Below are 20,202 nucleotides of genomic sequence, written 5' to 3'. Positions count from 1 at the left end.
CACTATCTCTTACAGGTAAGGATTATTTAAACCGATCTCAATTAATTTGGACCATCATTGAAGGTAAAGGCTAGTTCATCCATCTTTTGGATACTGGACCAAAACCCTGCAATCGCATATTTGATGTTTGGGACAAAGAGGAATTTATGATCATGGCATGACTATAAGACTTCATAGCTCCAAAAATAAACAAGACAATGATGTCCTTGCCACCACAAAAATAGTATGGGATGCAACTGGCAAAACAAGTCAAGAACACTGCAAAATTTTATGAGTTAACGATCAAGACATGGTCTATTAAACAAAGACAGATCAATAAACGAATATTCTAACTTGTTAAAAGACTTATGGCAAAAACTGGATCAGTATAATAACTAGACCATGGATTGCAGTAAAATGCAACTCGACTTAACAAACTTAAAGAAAAAAATGTACTTATCAATTTTTGGCAAGACTAAATCTGAATATGATCAGGTATGAGTCTAAATTTTGGAAAAAGAGGAAATATCATCACTCAATGAAGTCATTTCGATTGTAATAAAAATAAAGAGTAGAAAATGGGTCATGCTAGAATCTCGTCCCACCAACAATTCAGCTCTGATCTCATGAGATTCCAAATCTTGCCAGTAGATAAAGGAAGTGAGTCACTCTAAGAACTTAACTCAGGAATAGATAGAAAGGACAAACTTTGGTGTATTTTTTTGCAAAAAACCCAAACATACCAAAGAAAAGTGTTGGGAATTGTATGACAAGCCCAATACTTCAAGTAAGGAGTGAATATATAAAAATACCTCATTAAAGATTCTCAAACAGGTTCATATGATTAATCAACAAGAAGAAGAAATACATACTAATCTCACAATTTTGAAAGTTGAGATTGAACGACTAAAAAATCGTTGAGAGAACTTTAAGAAGCCCGCAGGTACAAGTGTAACAAAATACTCATATGTACTTTTATTTTCACACATTTTAAATGCTTCAAATAAATATTTTGAAAATTCTTGGATTATAGCCTCAAAACTACGCATTATATAATCAATACTTCTAAAGATTTTCATACATATATTCTCCATCCAAGTAATAAGAAAAATGTCACTGCAGATAATTTCCTAAATTATCAAGATTAATCCTACCATTTTTCTAGAAGATGTGTTACATATTCCCAAACTGTGCACTAATGTTGTGTCAGTTAGTAACTCATCACATGATTTGAGTTACAAAAGAACATTTGACTCTTCTCACTATAACTTTCAGGATTAGAGTTTGAAAAAAATAATTAGACGTGCTGAAACCAGAAACATAATATATTATTTGGATGCATCTAAGGAATCCTTCTTTGTATTACTATCGACTCTATACACAAGATTTGACTTCATCATAAAAGATTTAGACACTCATCCTTCTCCACTTTGAAGGTTATATTTCCTTTATTGCTTAAAAGTTCAAAATATGAAAATTTAAATTGTGATATCTATGAGTTCGTAAACTATAAGCATATAATATTTCCTATTAGTAACAAAAGAAATTTACCTCCGGTTTCATTAATTTACAGTGATATTTGGGAATCGACTCACACATAATTTTTCTAAGGATTGATGGTTTGTGTAATTCATTGACGATTGCACCAAAGTCATCTGACAGTTTTTACTCAAAAGTCAACTATGATGTTAGACACATCGTACTCTAGTTCTATAACATTATAAAAATCAAATTCGGAATTAGTATAAAAAGATTTTGCATTGATAACGCCAAAGAGTTTTTAATCACACACTTTCATCAGTCTCCCATCAGGAGAGAATTCTTCATGAATCATCTTGCATCCACACAACATAACAAACCGGAGTAGCAAAACACAAGAATAATCACCTTTTAATCAAAATAATATTGGATAAAGTCGTCTTTCCCATCATCTACCTTATTAATCGTCTACCCACCAGAATTGTTGATTTCAAAGGTCCCAATTGAAACACTTCAAGAATCTTACCCAGCAGTGTCAAAAACTATCTGATCCCACAGATATTTGGATGAATTGTCTTCATTCATATCCATTCCTATTAAAAATGAAAAATTGATCCCTGAATCCTGAAATGTATACTTGTGGGATACTCATCTCAAAAGGAGTTCATCCACCAATTCAAAAGTTTTCTATGTCTGCGGATGTTACATTTGTTGAACAAAAATCATACTTTATCTAAATGTATCTTCAACGGAAACTTATATTTAAAGATAAGAATACAAAATTCTTAACAGACTTTAACCTATTACCTTTGCCACACACCACAATCACCATTACACAAGAGAACCTTCAGAACCATCAAAATATTTACCTACTAAGAAATCATTAGAACCTAGGTTTTCTTAGGTATATAAGAAGAGAAAGATGTTGAGTAATGGGTCTAGGTCGATCCAAGAATTCAACCTTGATTCTATAACTAAGATAAACCTTGAAAAACCTATACAATTCGATAGTGATATACATGCTACACTTCGTAAAGACAGAAGAACATGTATTAAACACCTGCTTCATCCTATCTCACAACTTGTATCATTTGATAAGTGTTCACTATTTCATAAAAATTTTCTCACAAGTCTAATATAAATTCATTTCCTAACACAATATCTGAGATATTATTTTATAAAAAATAAAAAATATTATAAATGTATAAATGTAGACACTTAAAAAAAACTATACATGAGAAATTGTGGATTTACCCAAAGACAAAAAACCGATGGGATGTGAATGAATCTTTACAATCAAATACAAGACAGACGGTACAATCAAGAGATATAAAGTGATATTCGTGGCAAAAACTATACACAAACATATGAGATAGATTACTAAAACACATTCACACTATTAACCAAGATGAACACTGTGTGAATCTTGTTATCATTAATTGCTCACTTTGGTTGGCAACTATGTCAATTTGATGCAAAAAATGTCATTCTTGTATGGAAATTTAGAAGAATAAATCTACATAGATACTCTATCAATCTTAGACCAGTCGTAAAGTCAAGTGGAAAAATCTCATGTACCTATTGCTGTAATAAATCAGCCATAAGCATTACACATAAGTTGATGCAACATGACCGAACCAAGCATATCGGGGTCAATAGACATTTTATTAAAGAAAAACTTGACAGTGACCTAATATATACCTATATATGCTTACTAATTCTCAATTGGTAGATGTATTGACTAAAAACTTAAGCAATCTAACATTTTAAACTTTTATTAATAAGTTAAGGATGGACAACATATATTCCCAGCTTGAGAATAAGTGTTAAAGACATGGTGAATTAGGTTAAAAGGTAAATGAATAAATTATACTCTATAAAATTAATTGTAATTAGTTGTTTATTTCTTTTTCCATTATAGAAAATTTATATACATGAGATTGTAAGATTCAATATAATACATTTCAAACTATTCTTACAATGAGAAACCTCTATCTCCGTATTTCCCACAAGTAATTGGAAAAAGGTTAATCTACAAAGAATACACAGAAAATTAGGAAGGCAAGGAACCGTACTGATGCGCAGGCAAAAATATATGGTCATACCTTGCATGAAGGCCCAATCACAGGAAGCAACTAGGTCAACGAGGGTTAAATTGTCATATTATAGTCTTACTATAGTAGGCTCTCATATCATACTAATGAGTTACTAATTATCTCAAAACTTAGATAAGGAAGTTTGATTTACAAGTAGAAAAACTCTTCTAGTCTATGTGATATTAATAAGAGGTTTATGCTAAAAAATATAAATCTAAAACACATGCCTCAAAATAGGTTTAGTGTAAAAAAAAAGGACCGAAACATACTAAGGTGTGTGCTCCTCCATAAGGAGAGAGACAACAAGCACTTCACATTTCAAATGACTTTTCTTCTTCATAGGAAGTTTCACATGTAAAATGTTTTGGATCTGCGTAAAATTGATTTTTATTCTTTTTAACTTTCTTGGAGGCATGTCTAAATCTAAACACAAAACAAGATTACTTGTTTATGCACTTTCTCTTATTTTGTTTTAAGAATCTACAATCAAAGGCTACAAAAGCATGCTCAAATAAAAATTTATCTACAATAACTAAGAAATCAATAGATTGTTGTTTAACATCAAGGCAAAGAGATTAACAAATGAGATACAGATTATCAGCTGCCAAATAAATTTATTATATAATAGACCATACCTGTAAATTGCTCCTTATTGCTACTTTGGACAAGTTAGTATTATTTACAACATTGGACCGTCTCCTAGTAAGCTCCCCTTCATCAAGTGTATCATGCAAAAGAAAAAGGCGACGTCCAACTGCAAATTTGAGGAAGGCATCGCCAAGTATTTCAAGTCTTTCAAGAGAAAAGCGTTCCTGGCACTTCTCTGTTGTGAGTGCCTCAAGAATCTGATAACGATCCAATCAGTCAGTAGCAAAATGTAGTTAATTCATATATTGATTTAGATATTTTACATGCACAATTAGAGTGATGCATTGCTTATCAAGGTCAGAACTCAGGGTAATATCATTTGGAACAAGGCCTTACCCTATGAGCAGTAACTTCAGCTCCCTCTGAGAATGAAACTGATAACACATACTTGAGTTCAATGGCTACAAGCAAGTTTTCAAGATGATGCATCATTGATGGTAGCAAAGACAATGAACTTCCAATATCCTTGGAAAAACCTAGTATCTTCAACTGACAAAGCTCAGGAGGCAAATCGACAAAGTATTCATCTAATTCCTGTGATTCTGCTTTTGACAATTGAACAACAGCAAACAATTAGTATATAAGAAATATGATAAATTTGTAAATGTATAGTGAGAGAGAAAGATAGCCAAACTAATATGCAATTCTTTCCTATATTTGATGAATAACACAAGAAATCGAGAAATTCAAATATATACATATATATGCGTACATATTATACTGAAAGCATATAACCCTAAATGAAAGTATCTTTCGCCCTCTAAAAGTGATGACTTATATTCAACCTCATGACTCCAGCATGAGGATGGGAAGAAAAACAAAAGTTCTGCCTCCAGGTAATATATTTCCTGAGCTTCACAGGTTAGACTAATATATATCCAAACTTTTGGATCACTAGCCAAATTGGTTTCCTGCAGTAAAAAGATTCCTTTTTTTTGGTTATAGGGACTAAAACCTTGGGAATATCCTTCCTGGTGACCAATCTTCGAATCTTCAGATTCATCAAATAAGAGCGACCTCGCCACAAAGAATGAGTATTCTATGGAAAATGCTATAACCATTTAACCTACGTAACCATTCATCAAGTTATCTCCTGCCACACTCTTAGGCATACTAAAGAAAAAATGATGACATAACAGAATGTAGGAGAGACAAGATTGAATAAGAGTGACTCTTCCTCCTAGAGAGAAAAAACTCCCTTCAAACACTCAAACTGTCTAGAAATCCTATTGACCACCGAATCCTAGAGATGCTCCTACCTAGGATTATCTCATAAAGGTATACAAAGATGAGTAATGGGCCAACCAATTGGGAGATAATCAATAGATTCATAATCAAAAACACCTAGTAGCCTTAGCAAAAAAATTGGTGACATGAACACCCACATTAATACCTGTAAGGCCACCCTTATTTACATTAATCTGACCTTGAATACCCTCTCTTTTCTTGTACTGTTACCCAGGTAGGGGGCTCCATGTTTTTGCTGCGAAAATTGTTCACTGATAAGGCAAGTTTTGCTTCATTCAAATTTCTAAATGCTTGCATGATGCATTAGTTGTGCCACCTCATTTACTTTGGCTTCCATTTCTTCTCCAGCTTCTTAATACTTTATGTGAAAAAATAGAATGTTGTGTCTATTATATTGAATGTGAAGATATTTTACCAATACACTCTTTATCCGAACTACACTTCATGATACTTCCCCTAAAGTTGGTGAAAAGTTATTGACCATTCCCAGCTTGACAATAATTTCTGAAATCTAGCTTGGCAAAATAAAACTTCTCGTTAGGAAGTAGAGTCAAGGAGATTATTAAAACACTCAGGCTTGGGACAGTCACAATTCTGTTGGTTTAATATTGCAACAAGAAATAATGAGAAAAAGATTGAGAAGATGCCTCATAAGATAATTCCATATTAAAGAACCCGGAAGACTAAAATATTTTCTAAGAGTTGAACTAGCACATTCAAGGGAAGACATCTTTATTTCACAATGATAGTATGTGACTAATCTCTTAAGGAAGGAGACAACAAACTTAGAATGTAAACATCTCTGCATGCAGTTGAGGAAAATTACAAACTAGGAGGGTAAATAGAGATCCAACTACTTAATTGGGCTATTGCAGGGTCGGTGAGGGATGAGATTTTGAGCTTAGGAAGGTCTTTGTAGAAAAAAAGTTGTAAAACTTATTCCACTTACTATTATGTGGGTTATTTGGAAAGAGAGAAACAATGTCTTTGAGGGTTTTGAGAATGATATTAATAAGATCAAAGACAGGTGGTATCACCTTTTTGGGGTCTTATTGTTGAGGCATGATATTTACAAGATTGAAGATTTTGGGAACGATTGATTTTGGAGAAAAAAATATAAATTCTATTTTCTCACATTCTTTATAGTGTTACACCTGAGATATTTATAAAATTTTTAATCTGTAAAAAAAGAAATTACTATTCTAGTAGAATTCTAATGACATGAGTTTACTATTTTAGTAGAACTCTAATTACATTATCTCAACTAATTAAATAAAAATTAATAAAATATTCTATTCAAAACCCTCTCCAAGTTGGTGAAGTAATATCACATATGCCCAATTTGCAGACCAAATTGCAAACCACTAATAGACACACACAGAAGAACGGGAAAAAAGACCATAGAAGGCCGTTCAGAGTGGCTCGTGCACGGAGGATCTGGATCAGCGCTAGTATCACAAAACCAAAGGCAGATGCGCGCAGAAGAGTCAGAAAAAGGACTAGAAAAGCCCAATCGAAGTGGCTTATGCGTAGAGAAAGCGGATATACGCCGATATCGTGAAATTAGAGCTGGATAAGCGCCGATATCGTGAAATTAGAGCTGGATAAGCGCCGATATCACGAAATCGAAGGCGAACCTGCACGGAGGAGTCAAAAAAAGGACCAGAGAAGGCCAGCCAAAACAGCTAACACGCAGAGGAAGGAAATATGTGCTAGATCACAAAACCAGAGACAGCCGTGCGCAGAAGAGCTGTAAAAAGGACCAGAGAAAGCATATTGGGCAACTCGCTCACGAAGAAGACTTGTTTGTGCACAACGCAGCCAGAGAGCAGGAGAGAGAGTACGCGCGCCGGAGAAGAAGAAGTTCCATAGTGGCCAGGCTGCGGGAAAGTCCGATCCGAGTTGTTGCAGTGTGATTTTCCCCAGATCCGTGCTGAATCTAAACCGCCGACAGTTTCTGTGGTGATTCTCGGTGAGATTGCAGCAAAAAATGGCGGTTGGCGGCAATGCATACGGCTCATGCGCCTTTGCTACTGGTGGCCGACAGAGTCGTGGGAAGACCACCAGTGAGTCTACGGCATCTTCTGGGTTGGTGGTTAAAGTAGATCTAAATAAGTACCAATTCAACTTATTGTACTATTTTAAGGTTTGAAGAAAATTATGAAATTAGAATCCTGAGCTAACTTTATTTGCCTCTGATAACATGTTAATTTTGGAGAAAAAAATACAAATTTTATTTTCCTATACTGTTTATGTTGTTACAACTGAGATAATTTATAAAATTCTTAACCTATAAATAAGAAAATTACTATTATACTAGAATTTTAATCACATAAGACTACTGTTTTAATATAACTCTAATTATATCATCACAACTAATTACATAATAAGCTAATTAAATAATAAAATAATAAAATATCAAAATCAACACGAACATTATAGATATATGAATTAAACTATAAATTGCATAAAATTAGTTTGGTCTCTCTCTAAATCTTGCTGGTGTGAACTAAAAAACCCTGTCTCGCCCTACTTCTGATCGTTACCCTATCTGACTTGAGGCAGAGAGGATTAAATGGGGCCTCATTCCGTTACATTTGGATAACAGATGTCTGGAAGACGAGAAATTTCGGTTGTTGATGGAAGATAAGTGGAAAAATTGTGAGGTCCAGGGTTGTGCTAATTACAAGTTTGCCTATAGATTAAAGGAGATGAAGAAAGCTATCAAGCTGTGGGCAAAAGAAGAGATGGAGATGAAAAAAATTGTTTTTGAATTGTGATGGCAAAGATCAAGGAATTGGATAACAATAAGGATGAAACTGGCTTAAACGATGAGGAAAGAGGTAAGAGAGATTCCTTAAAACTAAAGTTGGCATCTTTTTTGAAGGCAGAAGAAATGACTTGGAAACAGAAATCTAGGGGGAAATAACTTGAGAAAACGAATCGCAACACAAAATATTTTTATGCTATGGCAACTCGTAGGCGAATATGCAATTTTATTTATGAGGTTTGGGTTGAGAATAAGAAAATCAGTGGGAATACTAAGTTGACGGAAGCTGTCAGAAGCTATTTTTCTAAACTGTATGAGGAGGTGCATGTTTTTCGGCCCAAACTGGACGGTTTGAATTTTAACAGCATATCTTAAGGGAGTAGGCAGATGTTGGAAGTTGAATTCACTGAGGATGAGGTGCTGGATGGACTGAAATCGTGCAATGGCAACAAAGCTCCAAGGCCCGATGAATTCAACATGAAATTTCTACAAATATTTTTGTACTTATTGAAAAAAGATATAATAGGCATCTGTAATGAACTGCACTCTTTCGGTAAATTTGTTAAATTCCTAAATACCACTTTTCTTACATTTATCCCTAAAAGACTTTAGGCCAATTAGCTTGATGGGATGCATATACAAATTTATTGCTAAGGTGTTGGCTAAGAGGCTATGTAAGGTGCTTGTTTAGATAATAGGGGAATGTCAACATGCATTTGTTGAAGGTAGACAAATCCTTGATATTGTGATGGCCCCCAATAAAACAGTTGATGACTTAATGGTTGATAAAAAGGAAGGTTTGGTTTGTAAACTTGGTATGGAGAGAGCTTATGACTATGTCAATTGGAATTTTGTTGAATACATGTTAAAAAAAATGGGTTTTGGGCTGAAATGGATAAGTTGGATGAAATCATGCATAACCACTACTTCCTTCGTTGTTTTAGTAAAGGAGGCCCTTCCCTTCTTCAATGCATCAAGAGGTTTAAGACAAGGGGATCCATTATTTCCCCCATTATTTATCATTGTAATGGAAGCCCTTAATGAGTTGCTAGGCAGGACAAATGATCTTCAGCTGATGAAGGGTGTTTCGGTGGGTAGAAAAGAGCATTTTACGGACATGTCTCATATGTTTGTTGCTGATGACACGTTAATATTCTGCCAACCAGATTTGAGCAATTTACTACATTTGTGTTGTGTGTTATTGTGTTTCCAACCTGTTTCAGAGTTTAAAATTAACTTAAACAAATCAGAATTGGCCAGAACAGTGATGCGGGTGTTTTTGCTACAGTTTTGGGGCGCAAAGAGGTCAAGTTCCCTTTTAAATATCTTGGGGTCCTGTTGGGAACAAATTATAAGGATTATATCACATGAGAACCGGTGAGTGAATTGTTTGAAAAGAGACTTGCAGGTTGAAAGAGAAATTTTCTTTCGAAAGGAGGTAGGTATACCTGAATTAAAAGCACCTTGGCTAATCTGTCAATCTACTACCTCTCTACTATTACAATTCCTGTGAAAGTGGCTAAGAAGTTGGAAGCTATCCAAAGTAGATGCTTTTGGTGTGACGATGATGGGGATCAGAAATACCACTTGATGAAGTGGGAAGATATCAAAAAACCAGTCAAACAAGGTGGCCTTGGTATAAGATCCATGGTAAAAATGAATGAAATCCTTCACGGAAAGTGGTTATGGAGATATTTAGGTGAAGAAGACAGATTGTAGAGGAAACTTGTGAAATTGCGGTGGGGTGAGTACATGGTAAACAGTGGTGGCAACAGAATCTGTAATCCTCATGGGAGAGGTCTGTGGAGGAAAATTTTGATGCAATAGTCTAGCTTCCAGCAATGCATTAAGTGGAAATTTGGCAGAGGCAATAAGCTCAGATTTTGGGAGGATGAATGGCTTAGTGAGAGCTGCCTTATGAGAAGATATCTCAGGATTTATGGTATTGCCCAATCTAAAAATATGGTAGTTGAGGAGGCATATCGAGCTACTATGCAGAATGTTGAATGCTCAATTAAAGTCTCTAGAAACTTGAATGATTGGGAGATCAGTGAATATGAAGACTTGCTGAAATTATTAGCATCGCAGCAAGTGAAAACAACCGATGATCAGATTGTATGGAAACTGGAAAAGAAAGATGATTTTTCCGTCAGTTCTTATTATAGATATCTGAGTAAAAAGGTTGATGCTGAATGCTTGAAATTACTGGCTGTACAAATCTGGAAGACAAAGCTCCTACTCCTATTATGTTTTTTGCATGGGAGGCTAGTTGGGAGAGAATTTTAACTATCAACAAGCTCAGGTAAGAGGTCAGATTCTGGTTAATGGATGCTACTTTTATCTGCAGGCAGAGGAAACATGCAACCATCTCTTGCTGCAGTGTCCTACTGCTTACAGCCTCTGATGTATGGTGTATGGTCTTTTGGAGATTGAGTGGATAATCGTTGGTTCGGTTGGTGAGGAAATTTGGGCTTAAGATGGGTTATCTGTAAAAAGAGATATTACAAATTTAATTCCTTTGACTGTTGTTTGGGTTCTTTGGAAAGAGAAAAATTCTATACCTTTTGAAGGTGTTGTGAGTAGCGTGTACAATTTAAGAGATTGGGAGATTCACTATTTTTTATTTGTTTTATTAAGTCATGACATTATTAAAGATGAGAATTTTGTGAATGTCATAAATACACTAATTCTATTGTAAATCTTTTGTACATACGTAGTAACCCCGTTTTTTGTACCATGTTAATATATACTATATACTTTTTATCTTAAAAAAAAAATTAAACTGTAAATTTTGTACATAGATGGTACCCCCTTGATATCTCTGTAAAAAATATTTTTGCATACTTTTTATTTTAAAAAAATAAAGATCCAACTACTAACAAATAGATATACCAGAGACTGGTGAGTGAACTTATACATCTTACTCATACAAGATTAGAAATTGCATATCTCATGGACATAGTAATTTTATCTATAGCACAAGAGAAGTTGACCTTCAGTCTACATGATACTACATTACCGAAAAGGTAGTTTTGGCAAAGGAATGCTATTTAAGAGGAATACTGGATGAGATCTTGCCAATACAGATTATGCAAGCTCACTAGTTGATAGGTAGCCTTGTGACATGGAGAAAGAAGAAAATTGTAGTGTTAGATCAAATGCAGGTAGAGTTCAAGGCGATGACAAGGGAATATATGACTTATTATGCCTCAAGATAATTTTAGAAAATATAAGGATCACATAAAAAAAGTCAATGAAGTTATTCTGTGATGAAAAAATCCGTCATTAACATTAGTCATAACCCTATGCAAATGAGATACCAATTATAAAATTCCAATGATTTGTACATTTGATTTTATTTGATCCAATTTGTTGAAAATCAGTTTTCTATTTTCTCTTTGTAACAACTAAATATATACATGTACACGCTCAATTTACAGGAAGCTTGGTTTTCCTATAAATTCCATAAATCCTTTTTGCTTGGAAGACCATTTCCTTGTCTAAAGGCAAGAGACGACCTTGATTAAAAGAACTAGTCAAATTCAAATCTCCTTGTTTGGGATACAGTTAAAAGGCCAAAGAAAAGGGGGCTTCATATTAAGTCTTTGAAGCTAATGAATAGATCTCTCTCGGCCAAATGGCTTTGGAAATTCATGTCCTAAGAGAGGAGCTTATGGAAGGAAGTCATCACAACTATACCTAGGGTGGAAGAGAGAGGATTAAGGAAGTTATTCACAGCTCTTAAAGGGGATTACAATTGGCAACAATGAAAACATGATGGAGATAACATATCCTTTCTTTGCAGATGATACCTTAATCTTTTGTCAACCAGATGTTCGCTCCTTGATTTTTCTCAAATGCATCCTCCTCTGTTTTCAATCTATCTCAGGTCTCAGAATCAATGTTCACAAATCTGAGTTGGTGGTTTTAGGTAACTCGGATGGGACTTCTCTTCCGCAGGTTTTGGAATGTAAACTTTCCAATCTTCCCATCACATAGCTTGGTGTTCCTCTTGGGGCTAAGCATAAAGACAGAAATTCTTGGGGTCATTAATATGTTCCAAAAGAAATCTAGGGTGGAAGAGAGAGGGTGCCAAACTGCAATGACCAAATATCCTCATCACACTAATTTCTGAAAGACGATAAATATTTATTTGGAGAAAATTCATGTATTTGATGTGGTTCAAGTTGGTGATGACTAAAGAGTTAGCTTTTGGCATGAGCATTGGTATTGGACTCTATGCCTGAAGTTCTGTTTTCTATGTTGTTTAAATTAGAAAAACGCAAGTAAACCTTCATTAGTGACAACATGACATGAGATTAACCTTTTCGCTCCCTCTTGAGACCTAGCAAGATCTCGTAACCTTAATGATTGGGATATAATGACCTTACCACCTTATTGGCATAATTGACTCGTACTCATATCTCTCATATGATCCCTGATTAACCAGTGTGGGCTATTTGTAAACAAAGAGTATTCTCATAGGGGTCCTACTATTTCAATCTTATGCCCCAATTTGTATAGATTGCCTTAAAAACACATTTGGAAGAAAAAAGCTTTAGCCTAATTATCATTCTTTTCTTACCTCGTACAATCTGAAAAAGACGTCATAAAATCATCGTTGATGGTTGTCCACTTTGCTAGCAAGAGAATGAATCCCTATTTTCTTTTTCTTTGCTGTCGTGAGTCAAAAGATTATGGGATTCCTCTCTCTTTGCTTAACCTTTCTTGGGTCATTGATGGCTTTGTAGTGGAAGAAATCTGGGTTAGACTGGTATTTCTATTGGTAAGGAAAGGAAGAATAACATTCGGCTCGTACTAGTGATCACTACATGGATTGCATGGAAAGAAAGAAATAATAGAATCTTTTTTTGGACAAAGTCTCTTCTTTTAAATATTAGGGACCATTATTTCATTTTTGTTTAGAGGTCACCCTAATCCTTTCTGGAGAAGATTTCGAAACTTTATTTATCTTTCCACTTTAGTGTCTTAATCCTTTCTTTGTTTAGGGGTGGCATCCACGTGGATGCATCTTCTCCTTTCCTTAAAGAGAACCTATGAGATTTTACTAGTAAGGAATTTATGTTATCAGGAAATTATTGAGGTTTTAACTTTTTGCCATTCAAGGATATTTTGCTTCTAGGTTTAGAACATATAGTATAGGGTTTTGGTTTAAGTTCTTATCAACATTCCCTTCTTCATTCTGATTTAGATCCTATAGAAAATTATCTATAATCCATGGACATTATTAGGGAGAGATGGATTGCAATGAAATTACATAATTTGATTTCCTCCTACTATTCTCTCTTCCCCACTCCTCTCTTCTCGTTCATATTCAATATGTTCCTCAATTTCTATACCCTTGTTATTCTCTTTCCTATCCTTCTTTCTCCTCTTCTCCCTCGGTCTCTCTGTCCTGCATCACAGTGAAAAGTTTGAAGCATTGTTTACTTGACCTGGTTTTATCTTGATTAGGTGTTTTCTTTTTTCGCTAGCATACATGCTGTGTAGTTATCTTTACTTTGAATGGAATAACAGTATTACTTTGTACAACAGTTCACTTGTTGATACCAATGAACTAAAATAACATGAAAAAGAAAATGAACCCAGCAATGTAAAATATGATGATTAACAAAGTGAAAGATGGTACAAGAGAATAAAAAAAGAAAGAAAAAGTAAAGGCTACCTGAATTCTCAGGTTTCCGGTTGTGTAACAAGTTCCGCAAAATAAAAAGAGGTTTTGCTTTCAGCATAGGTTGCTCAGGATGCTCAAGATGAATGCCAAATCTGATTTGTAAAATCAAAATAAAAACTATCTGAATTCAGTATATCAGACTACAACTTCATCAGAAAGGATAATGGAAAATAGACAAAATTCTTAAGCCAAGCACTGAGCTCATTTAGCAACTCACGTTTCCCATATTTGTGTCATATGACTTGAGGCGCTTGATCTGTTATACGGGCTATGGCCATTTCTTTCATGCACAACATGAGTAACAAAGTAAAATATCTTCTTATGAGTGGCATATACTAGACTGTTCTCCACATCACTAGTACTCCAGCAACCATTAGCAAGCTGCAAGTGAACATCTGAACAAAGAATTTCTTTCTCTATATCGTTGGCTAGAGTTTTAAAAACTGGAGATGATAAACATGTTCGGATAGTCTGCCAGTCTATAGTCATTGCATGTTCATCATCAAGCCAAATAACTGGAAGCAACAGGTAGAAGCTTGGGAAGCTTGATTTAGAAAGACTTCCACTTTCTAAAGGAACAAAATCTGGAATAAGTTTTTTCCGGTCAAGGATGACCTTGAAGCACATCTCTTGAAAATGCTGCGCCTGCAAAATCTGCAAAACACGAATATTTGAAAATGTACTTGGTATGACTAATTTTACTAAAGGGGAAAAAGCTACCTCATCTTTATCAAATTCTGTAACCCCTGCTGGGATAAGGGTTGTCAATACAGATCTACGACGAGCTAGGTGGAGATCAAGTTCCATTCTCTCTGCCTCTATGGGGAGAGGATCCTTGAGGAAAAGACCAAACTTTCTATAAATTCTATCATTGGGATCAGGAACGAATTTTATGTAGTAAGAACAAAGACAGACAAGATTCTCTGATGTACTCCATGGTTCCCTAAATATACCAGGAACTAGCATCTCATATAATTTGCCTTGTGAATCCTCGTCTGCCAACAAAAAAGGATCAAAGATGCTGGATCTGAATCTTAATGCAACAAAGGGTTTCTAAAAAAAAATTAAAACTTGATTTGAGGTTAACCTTCGCAGCTATCAGAATCAGACGAGACCAGGGCCGAAGGCTCATCTATATTTTTTTTCTTTGGCAAGAGAAAGTCACTCAACACACCCAATTTGTGCAACTCTTCCACTGCATTCAGACAAGCATCTTTTTTAGCAGCTTCCATGGAGAACTGTGGTGCACCGACAATCTGATTTATTGGAGCATTGGAAGGTAATACTACATGGCAGACAGTTCCACCTAAATCATCAAAAAAATAAAATTTTGGCTTTGGGTGAAAGTACCTGCAAAAAGAAGCAATATATCAAACAAATATAATTTAGTAGCACACAAGTTGAACATGGCCTTGTAAGTAGTTAAACTTTAAAAAGAATGAAGGTAACAGCAATCATAAGTTAGAAGAAGGGCATACTCATCATGTGGGAGTTGAGAACAATATTGATGGAGTAATGAAACACTATATCCAGAGCTGATGGAAGCACCAGATGACTCAACTCTATATATTCTTTCATCTGATCGAGGAAATGTGTCATTAGATGTTCTGGAAACAATTTCTAGATTCATTCGCTCTTCACCTTTTTGAAAATTCTCAATCAGATCTACTTCCTTCTGGTTATCACTATCAACAAGAATGATGTTCAGTCAGATGCGAAGAAAAAAGAATTTGAGAGACTTCCTCACATCAATGCTAACGAAAAGCACCTGTCTACCAAAAATGCATATTCAGATTGAGGCATTCTGGCCCGACCCCTTGATTGAATAAAACTGGCAACATTTTCTGGAAGATCAAAACGTATCACAAGACCGCAAGTCTGAATGTCAAGCCCTTCTTCACCTACTTTAGTTGCAACCAAAAGATTCAGCTGCAGCAACAATAACAGAGATTAATGTCATCCTTTTTGGGGGATTGGATCTACTTTCCAGGGAGATTGAGTTTTCATTGTCTTGGAATTTTGTTATTGTTTTTGTAATTTTTGGTTTTCATTTATTCTGTTAGGGAAGTCTCTTCCTCCCTTTCTCTTTTGTGTCTTCTCTTTGCCCTTCACAAAGCTATTCTTTCATGAAGAAAATACAATAATGTAGATTAATATAACACACTCAAAACATGAACATTTAAAATATACTTGCAAAGAATTTGCATTCTGCTCACAGGTACTTGCTTTAGTGTTAAATGGGGTCATCATCATCGTCAGACTGCCTAATGGGTTTCCAGGATTGAGAATGAATTAATTGGTCTGTTTTAGAAGTTGTATTGATAGAAGTAATATATATTAGAGTTAAGGGTATAAATAGTAATATACCCATACATAATTATATTAGGGTTTCCTTTTCTACTTTTAGAATCCTGTACATATATGGCCCTTTGGTATGATTACTTTCTTCCCACAGTCTGTTAACTGGAAAATCCAGCATGGTTGTTAAGTGCTTTATGGGTTTCTTGCCTTGGTGTCCTAAGGTGAACATTGGTAAAGGACTCATTAAGAGAAACCCTTAGATCTAAGAAATAAAGAAGAAAACCTTCTTATTGGGACAAATATCCTGTGCATTTTCTTTCCAGGACTGCTTATATTCATCTATTCTGCACAAGATTAGGACATAAAACCTCCCATTAAGTAGGTTATTCTCATAATTGAAGTAACCAACTCACATGTACACATAAGGAAAACAAAAACTGCAACTGGTAAAGAGATTAACAAACAGAAATGGTTCACACGTCCGCAATGTCATTATTATTCTTTCACTTGTTACCATGTTTTCTTTTTTCTTTTGATAGAAAATAAAATATTACTAAATATTTTTTTGAAATAAAAGAGAAGGAATATTATTATGCACAAAGGTACCAAAGAGCTACCACCCGAAAACACAAAAGTACAAGTCGATCAAGTGGTCCATGACAGCCTTAATATCTTTTCAATCTACCATGTCATGACCAATCAAAATAGAATCAAAAGTATGAAACCATTTATCCCTAATATATACAATGTTGGTTTCAATACCCTCAAAAGTCATAACATTCTTCTCCCTCCACACAACCCACATAATAGAAATTAGAATAAGGAATAAATCTTTTTTCTTTTTACATAAACCAGCCCACGCCCACAACTCCTTGCTAACTCTACCCGCCATGGCCCACTGGATCCCCATAATCCCATACACGTACTCTCGAATTCTGTAGATCATAGGACAATGGAGTAACAAGTGATTGCATGATTCTTCTTCGTCCTTGCACATGTAACACCTATTAGCTATTATCATACCTCTTTTTCTCAACATATCAATGGTCAAGATTTTTTCTTTAACAGTTTCCCAAATGAAAAATATCACTCGAGGCGGTGCTTTTGACCTTCAAATTTGCTTAAACAGTGCTATCTTGGCATTCTTCTCGCCATTTTTGACAATAAAGTTATAGTAGGACTTTATCGAAAAACCTCTTTTCTTGTCCGATTTCCAAATTCTTGTCTTTCACATTACTCACCTTAAAAACAGCAAGCCAACAAAGCAGAATACAGAATTCTACCTCTTCTTCATTCTTTAAATTTCTTCTAACCTTTATACACCACCCACCCACCCCTTCTCCCTTCTCAAACACCTTCTCCCTTCTCAAACGCCTTCTCCACAAGAATATTCCTCTCACTAGCAATATCAAAGATTCTCGGGAATTTATCTTTTAATTTGAAGTCACCAGCCCACTCATCCTTCTAGAATTTGATTTCAGCTCCATTACCAAGCTGCCAGCATAAACAATCATAAAAATTCTTGCTGTCGGTGCTGATTTTCTTCCACAAACTAGAAGCATGACGTTTATATTTCCCTCTTCTACCCCCATCCCTCTCCCAATCACCCCAACTAGTCTCCATCACCTGCTTCCACAATTTAACCTCCATAGCCATTTGCCACGTAAAGCAGAATTTAATTTTGAAATAGATCTCAACCCCAAACCATCTTTATTGACTGATCTCTTTACCTCCTCCCACTTAACTAAGTGAAATTTCCTATGCCCCTCTTCATCACCCCAAAGAAATCTGCATTTTATCCTCTCTAGTTTAGTGGCCATGCTGGGGGGGATAGTTAAGATGGAGAGGAAGTAGATTGGCAAATTTGTTAAGGTACTTTTGATCAATGTGAGTCTCTCCCCTTTAGAAAGAAAGTTCTGCTTCCACTGCACAAGTCTCTTTTCAAACATATCCACAATGGGGTCACAAGTTTTGGTATCTTTAAATTTCGCCCCTAGGGGAAGACCAAGATATTTAATGGGCAGCTCGGTAATCTTACAACCCAACACACTAGCCAATTCCCTTTCATCCCTCCTATCTCCAATTCTAAGCATTTCAGTTTTGCTCAAGTTAACTCTCAAACCCGACAACATTTGGAAACAAGCAAGTAAACACCTCAGGTGAAGTAAAGAATAAAGGTTCGGTTCACAAAATATTAATGCGTCATCGGCAAAGAATAAATGGGACACTTTCACCAGGCCTCCCCCGCCCCAATCGACAAACACTTAATCACATTCAATTTGCTTGCCCTCTCTATGAGTCTACTAAATGTCTCCTTGACGAAGACCTCTAGAGGCTTAAAAGAAAGAAGAGGGTCCTCCATTGACCATCACGGCAAAAGAGGTGGTAGAAATACATGTCATCATCCAATTCCTCCCTTTATTCTCGAACCCCATCCGCTCCAACATATAGAGAACAAAATCCCAACACACTCTATCATAAGTTTTTTCCATATCAAATTGGCAAATAATACCCTCTTTTTTCTCTCCCACCAAATCATCAACCACTTCATTAGCAATCATGACCGCATCAAGAATTTGCCTTCTCTCAACAAAAGCATTTTGATTCTCCCCTATAACTTCCCCCATAACCTTAGACATTCTTTTAGCCAGAACCATAGAGATCAATTTGTACATGCTGCCCACAAGACTTATAGGCCTAAAATCTTTAATATTCTTGGCGCCAGCAATTTTAGGTATGATAACCAAGAAAGTAGACTTTATGGAATGCACAAAAGCACCAGTTCTGTGAAATTCACTAAGTCATGATGTCATCCTTTATAACCTTCCAAAAATCTTGGTAAAACTTCATGTTAAAACCATCGAGACCCGGGGCCTTATCACCATTGCACTCTCCCAAACAGCCCCACACCTCCTCTTCCGAGAAAGGAGCCTCTAAAAACACCCTACTGTCAACAGAGAGCTATTTGAAAGGCAGTTCATCCAACAACGATCTTCTCTCCTCTTCCACATAAAGTTTCTGGAAGTATAAGAGCGTTTTCTCCCTTAGGTTATCATTCTCTTTCACCACCTCCCTTCAAACACCATCTCCTCCACATAATTATTTTTTCTACGAAAATTAGCCAAACTATGGAAGTATTTGGTATTTCTATCTCCCTCATTCAACAATTTTTCTCTAGCCTTTTGCCTCCAAGAAATAGCTTCCAGATTCATATTGGCAGCAATTTCTTTCTTCAAGACAGCCTCTCTCCCTATCCCCCTCCCCCAGTAGCCCCTCCATCTCTCTACTATCCGTCTCGGCCAGCTCCCTCAAATTGTTATCAATCAATCTACCCATCCTTTCTTCCTCCTCCCTAGCCCACCTTTTAATTTCATTTTTTAGTGCCTTTAATTTTGAAGCAAACACAAAGCTGGTCGTGCCCCTAACAGAATTCAAACACCACTCTTTTTCAACCAGTTGCTTGAAACCCATCACCCCCAGCCATTTATTATCCAACCGAAACGGACTAGAGCCCCAAGTGATACCATTTGAGTCAATACAAATGGGAAAATGGTCCAAGATGGGCCTATTCAAAACTTTTTTGCTTAAGTCTGCAAGCTGCATGAGCAACATGTTAAAAATTAAAAACCAGTCTATTCTCGACTTCGCCGGGTTGTCTCTCGTATTAGACCATGTCCAATCTCCACCGATGAGGGGAAAGTCCACCAGCTCCAACCTATCCACCCACTCCCTAAACTCCTCTATTTCCCCAACACTGGTTTGCCCACCCGACCTCTCCCTCCTGTTTAGAACCATGTTGAAATTGTCCCCCAACCACCCACCTCTCCCCCCATTTCACTTTACTTGCCATTAATTCTGCCCATAAACATTCCTTCTCCTCCCTAGACCCCCTGCAATAAATGCCGGTAAAAGCCCACCGATCCCCCCCAGCACATGATTCAAACAGACAAGATACCAAAACCCTCCAAATCTCCATCTCCCAGCAT

At 35.9% G+C, this 20,202-nt stretch overlaps 1 protein-coding gene across 3 annotated transcripts in view; it reads right to left on the bottom strand.

The window, feature by feature from the left end:
* The window catches only part of DCL4 (dicer-like 4), a 67,881-nt gene that overhangs the window by 17,331 nt on the left and 30,348 nt on the right, over positions 1-20,202 (bottom strand). For all 3 annotated transcript variants that reach the window (XM_088208123.1, XM_088208124.1, XM_088208125.1), the window contains 8 exons: positions 15,684-15,844; positions 15,394-15,600; positions 15,003-15,265; positions 14,636-14,910; positions 14,133-14,569; positions 13,907-14,007; positions 4,539-4,744; positions 4,190-4,399 (listed from right to left, as the gene is read on the bottom strand). In XM_088208123.1, the coding sequence (XP_088064249.1) occupies positions 4,190-4,399; positions 4,539-4,744; positions 13,907-14,007; positions 14,133-14,569; positions 14,636-14,910; positions 15,003-15,265; positions 15,394-15,600; positions 15,684-15,844 (1,860 nt within the window). The remainder of the gene's footprint in view (positions 1-4,189; positions 4,400-4,538; positions 4,745-13,906; positions 14,008-14,132; positions 14,570-14,635; positions 14,911-15,002; positions 15,266-15,393; positions 15,601-15,683; positions 15,845-20,202) is intronic.

Source organism: Carica papaya, chromosome 7 (genome assembly GCF_054855325.1).
Source record: "Carica papaya isolate Zhongbai chromosome 7, ASM5485532v1, whole genome shotgun sequence".
Classification (NCBI taxonomy): Eukaryota; Viridiplantae; Streptophyta; class Magnoliopsida; order Brassicales; family Caricaceae; genus Carica; species Carica papaya.
This window is presented reverse-complemented; position numbering and strand designations above follow the sequence as displayed.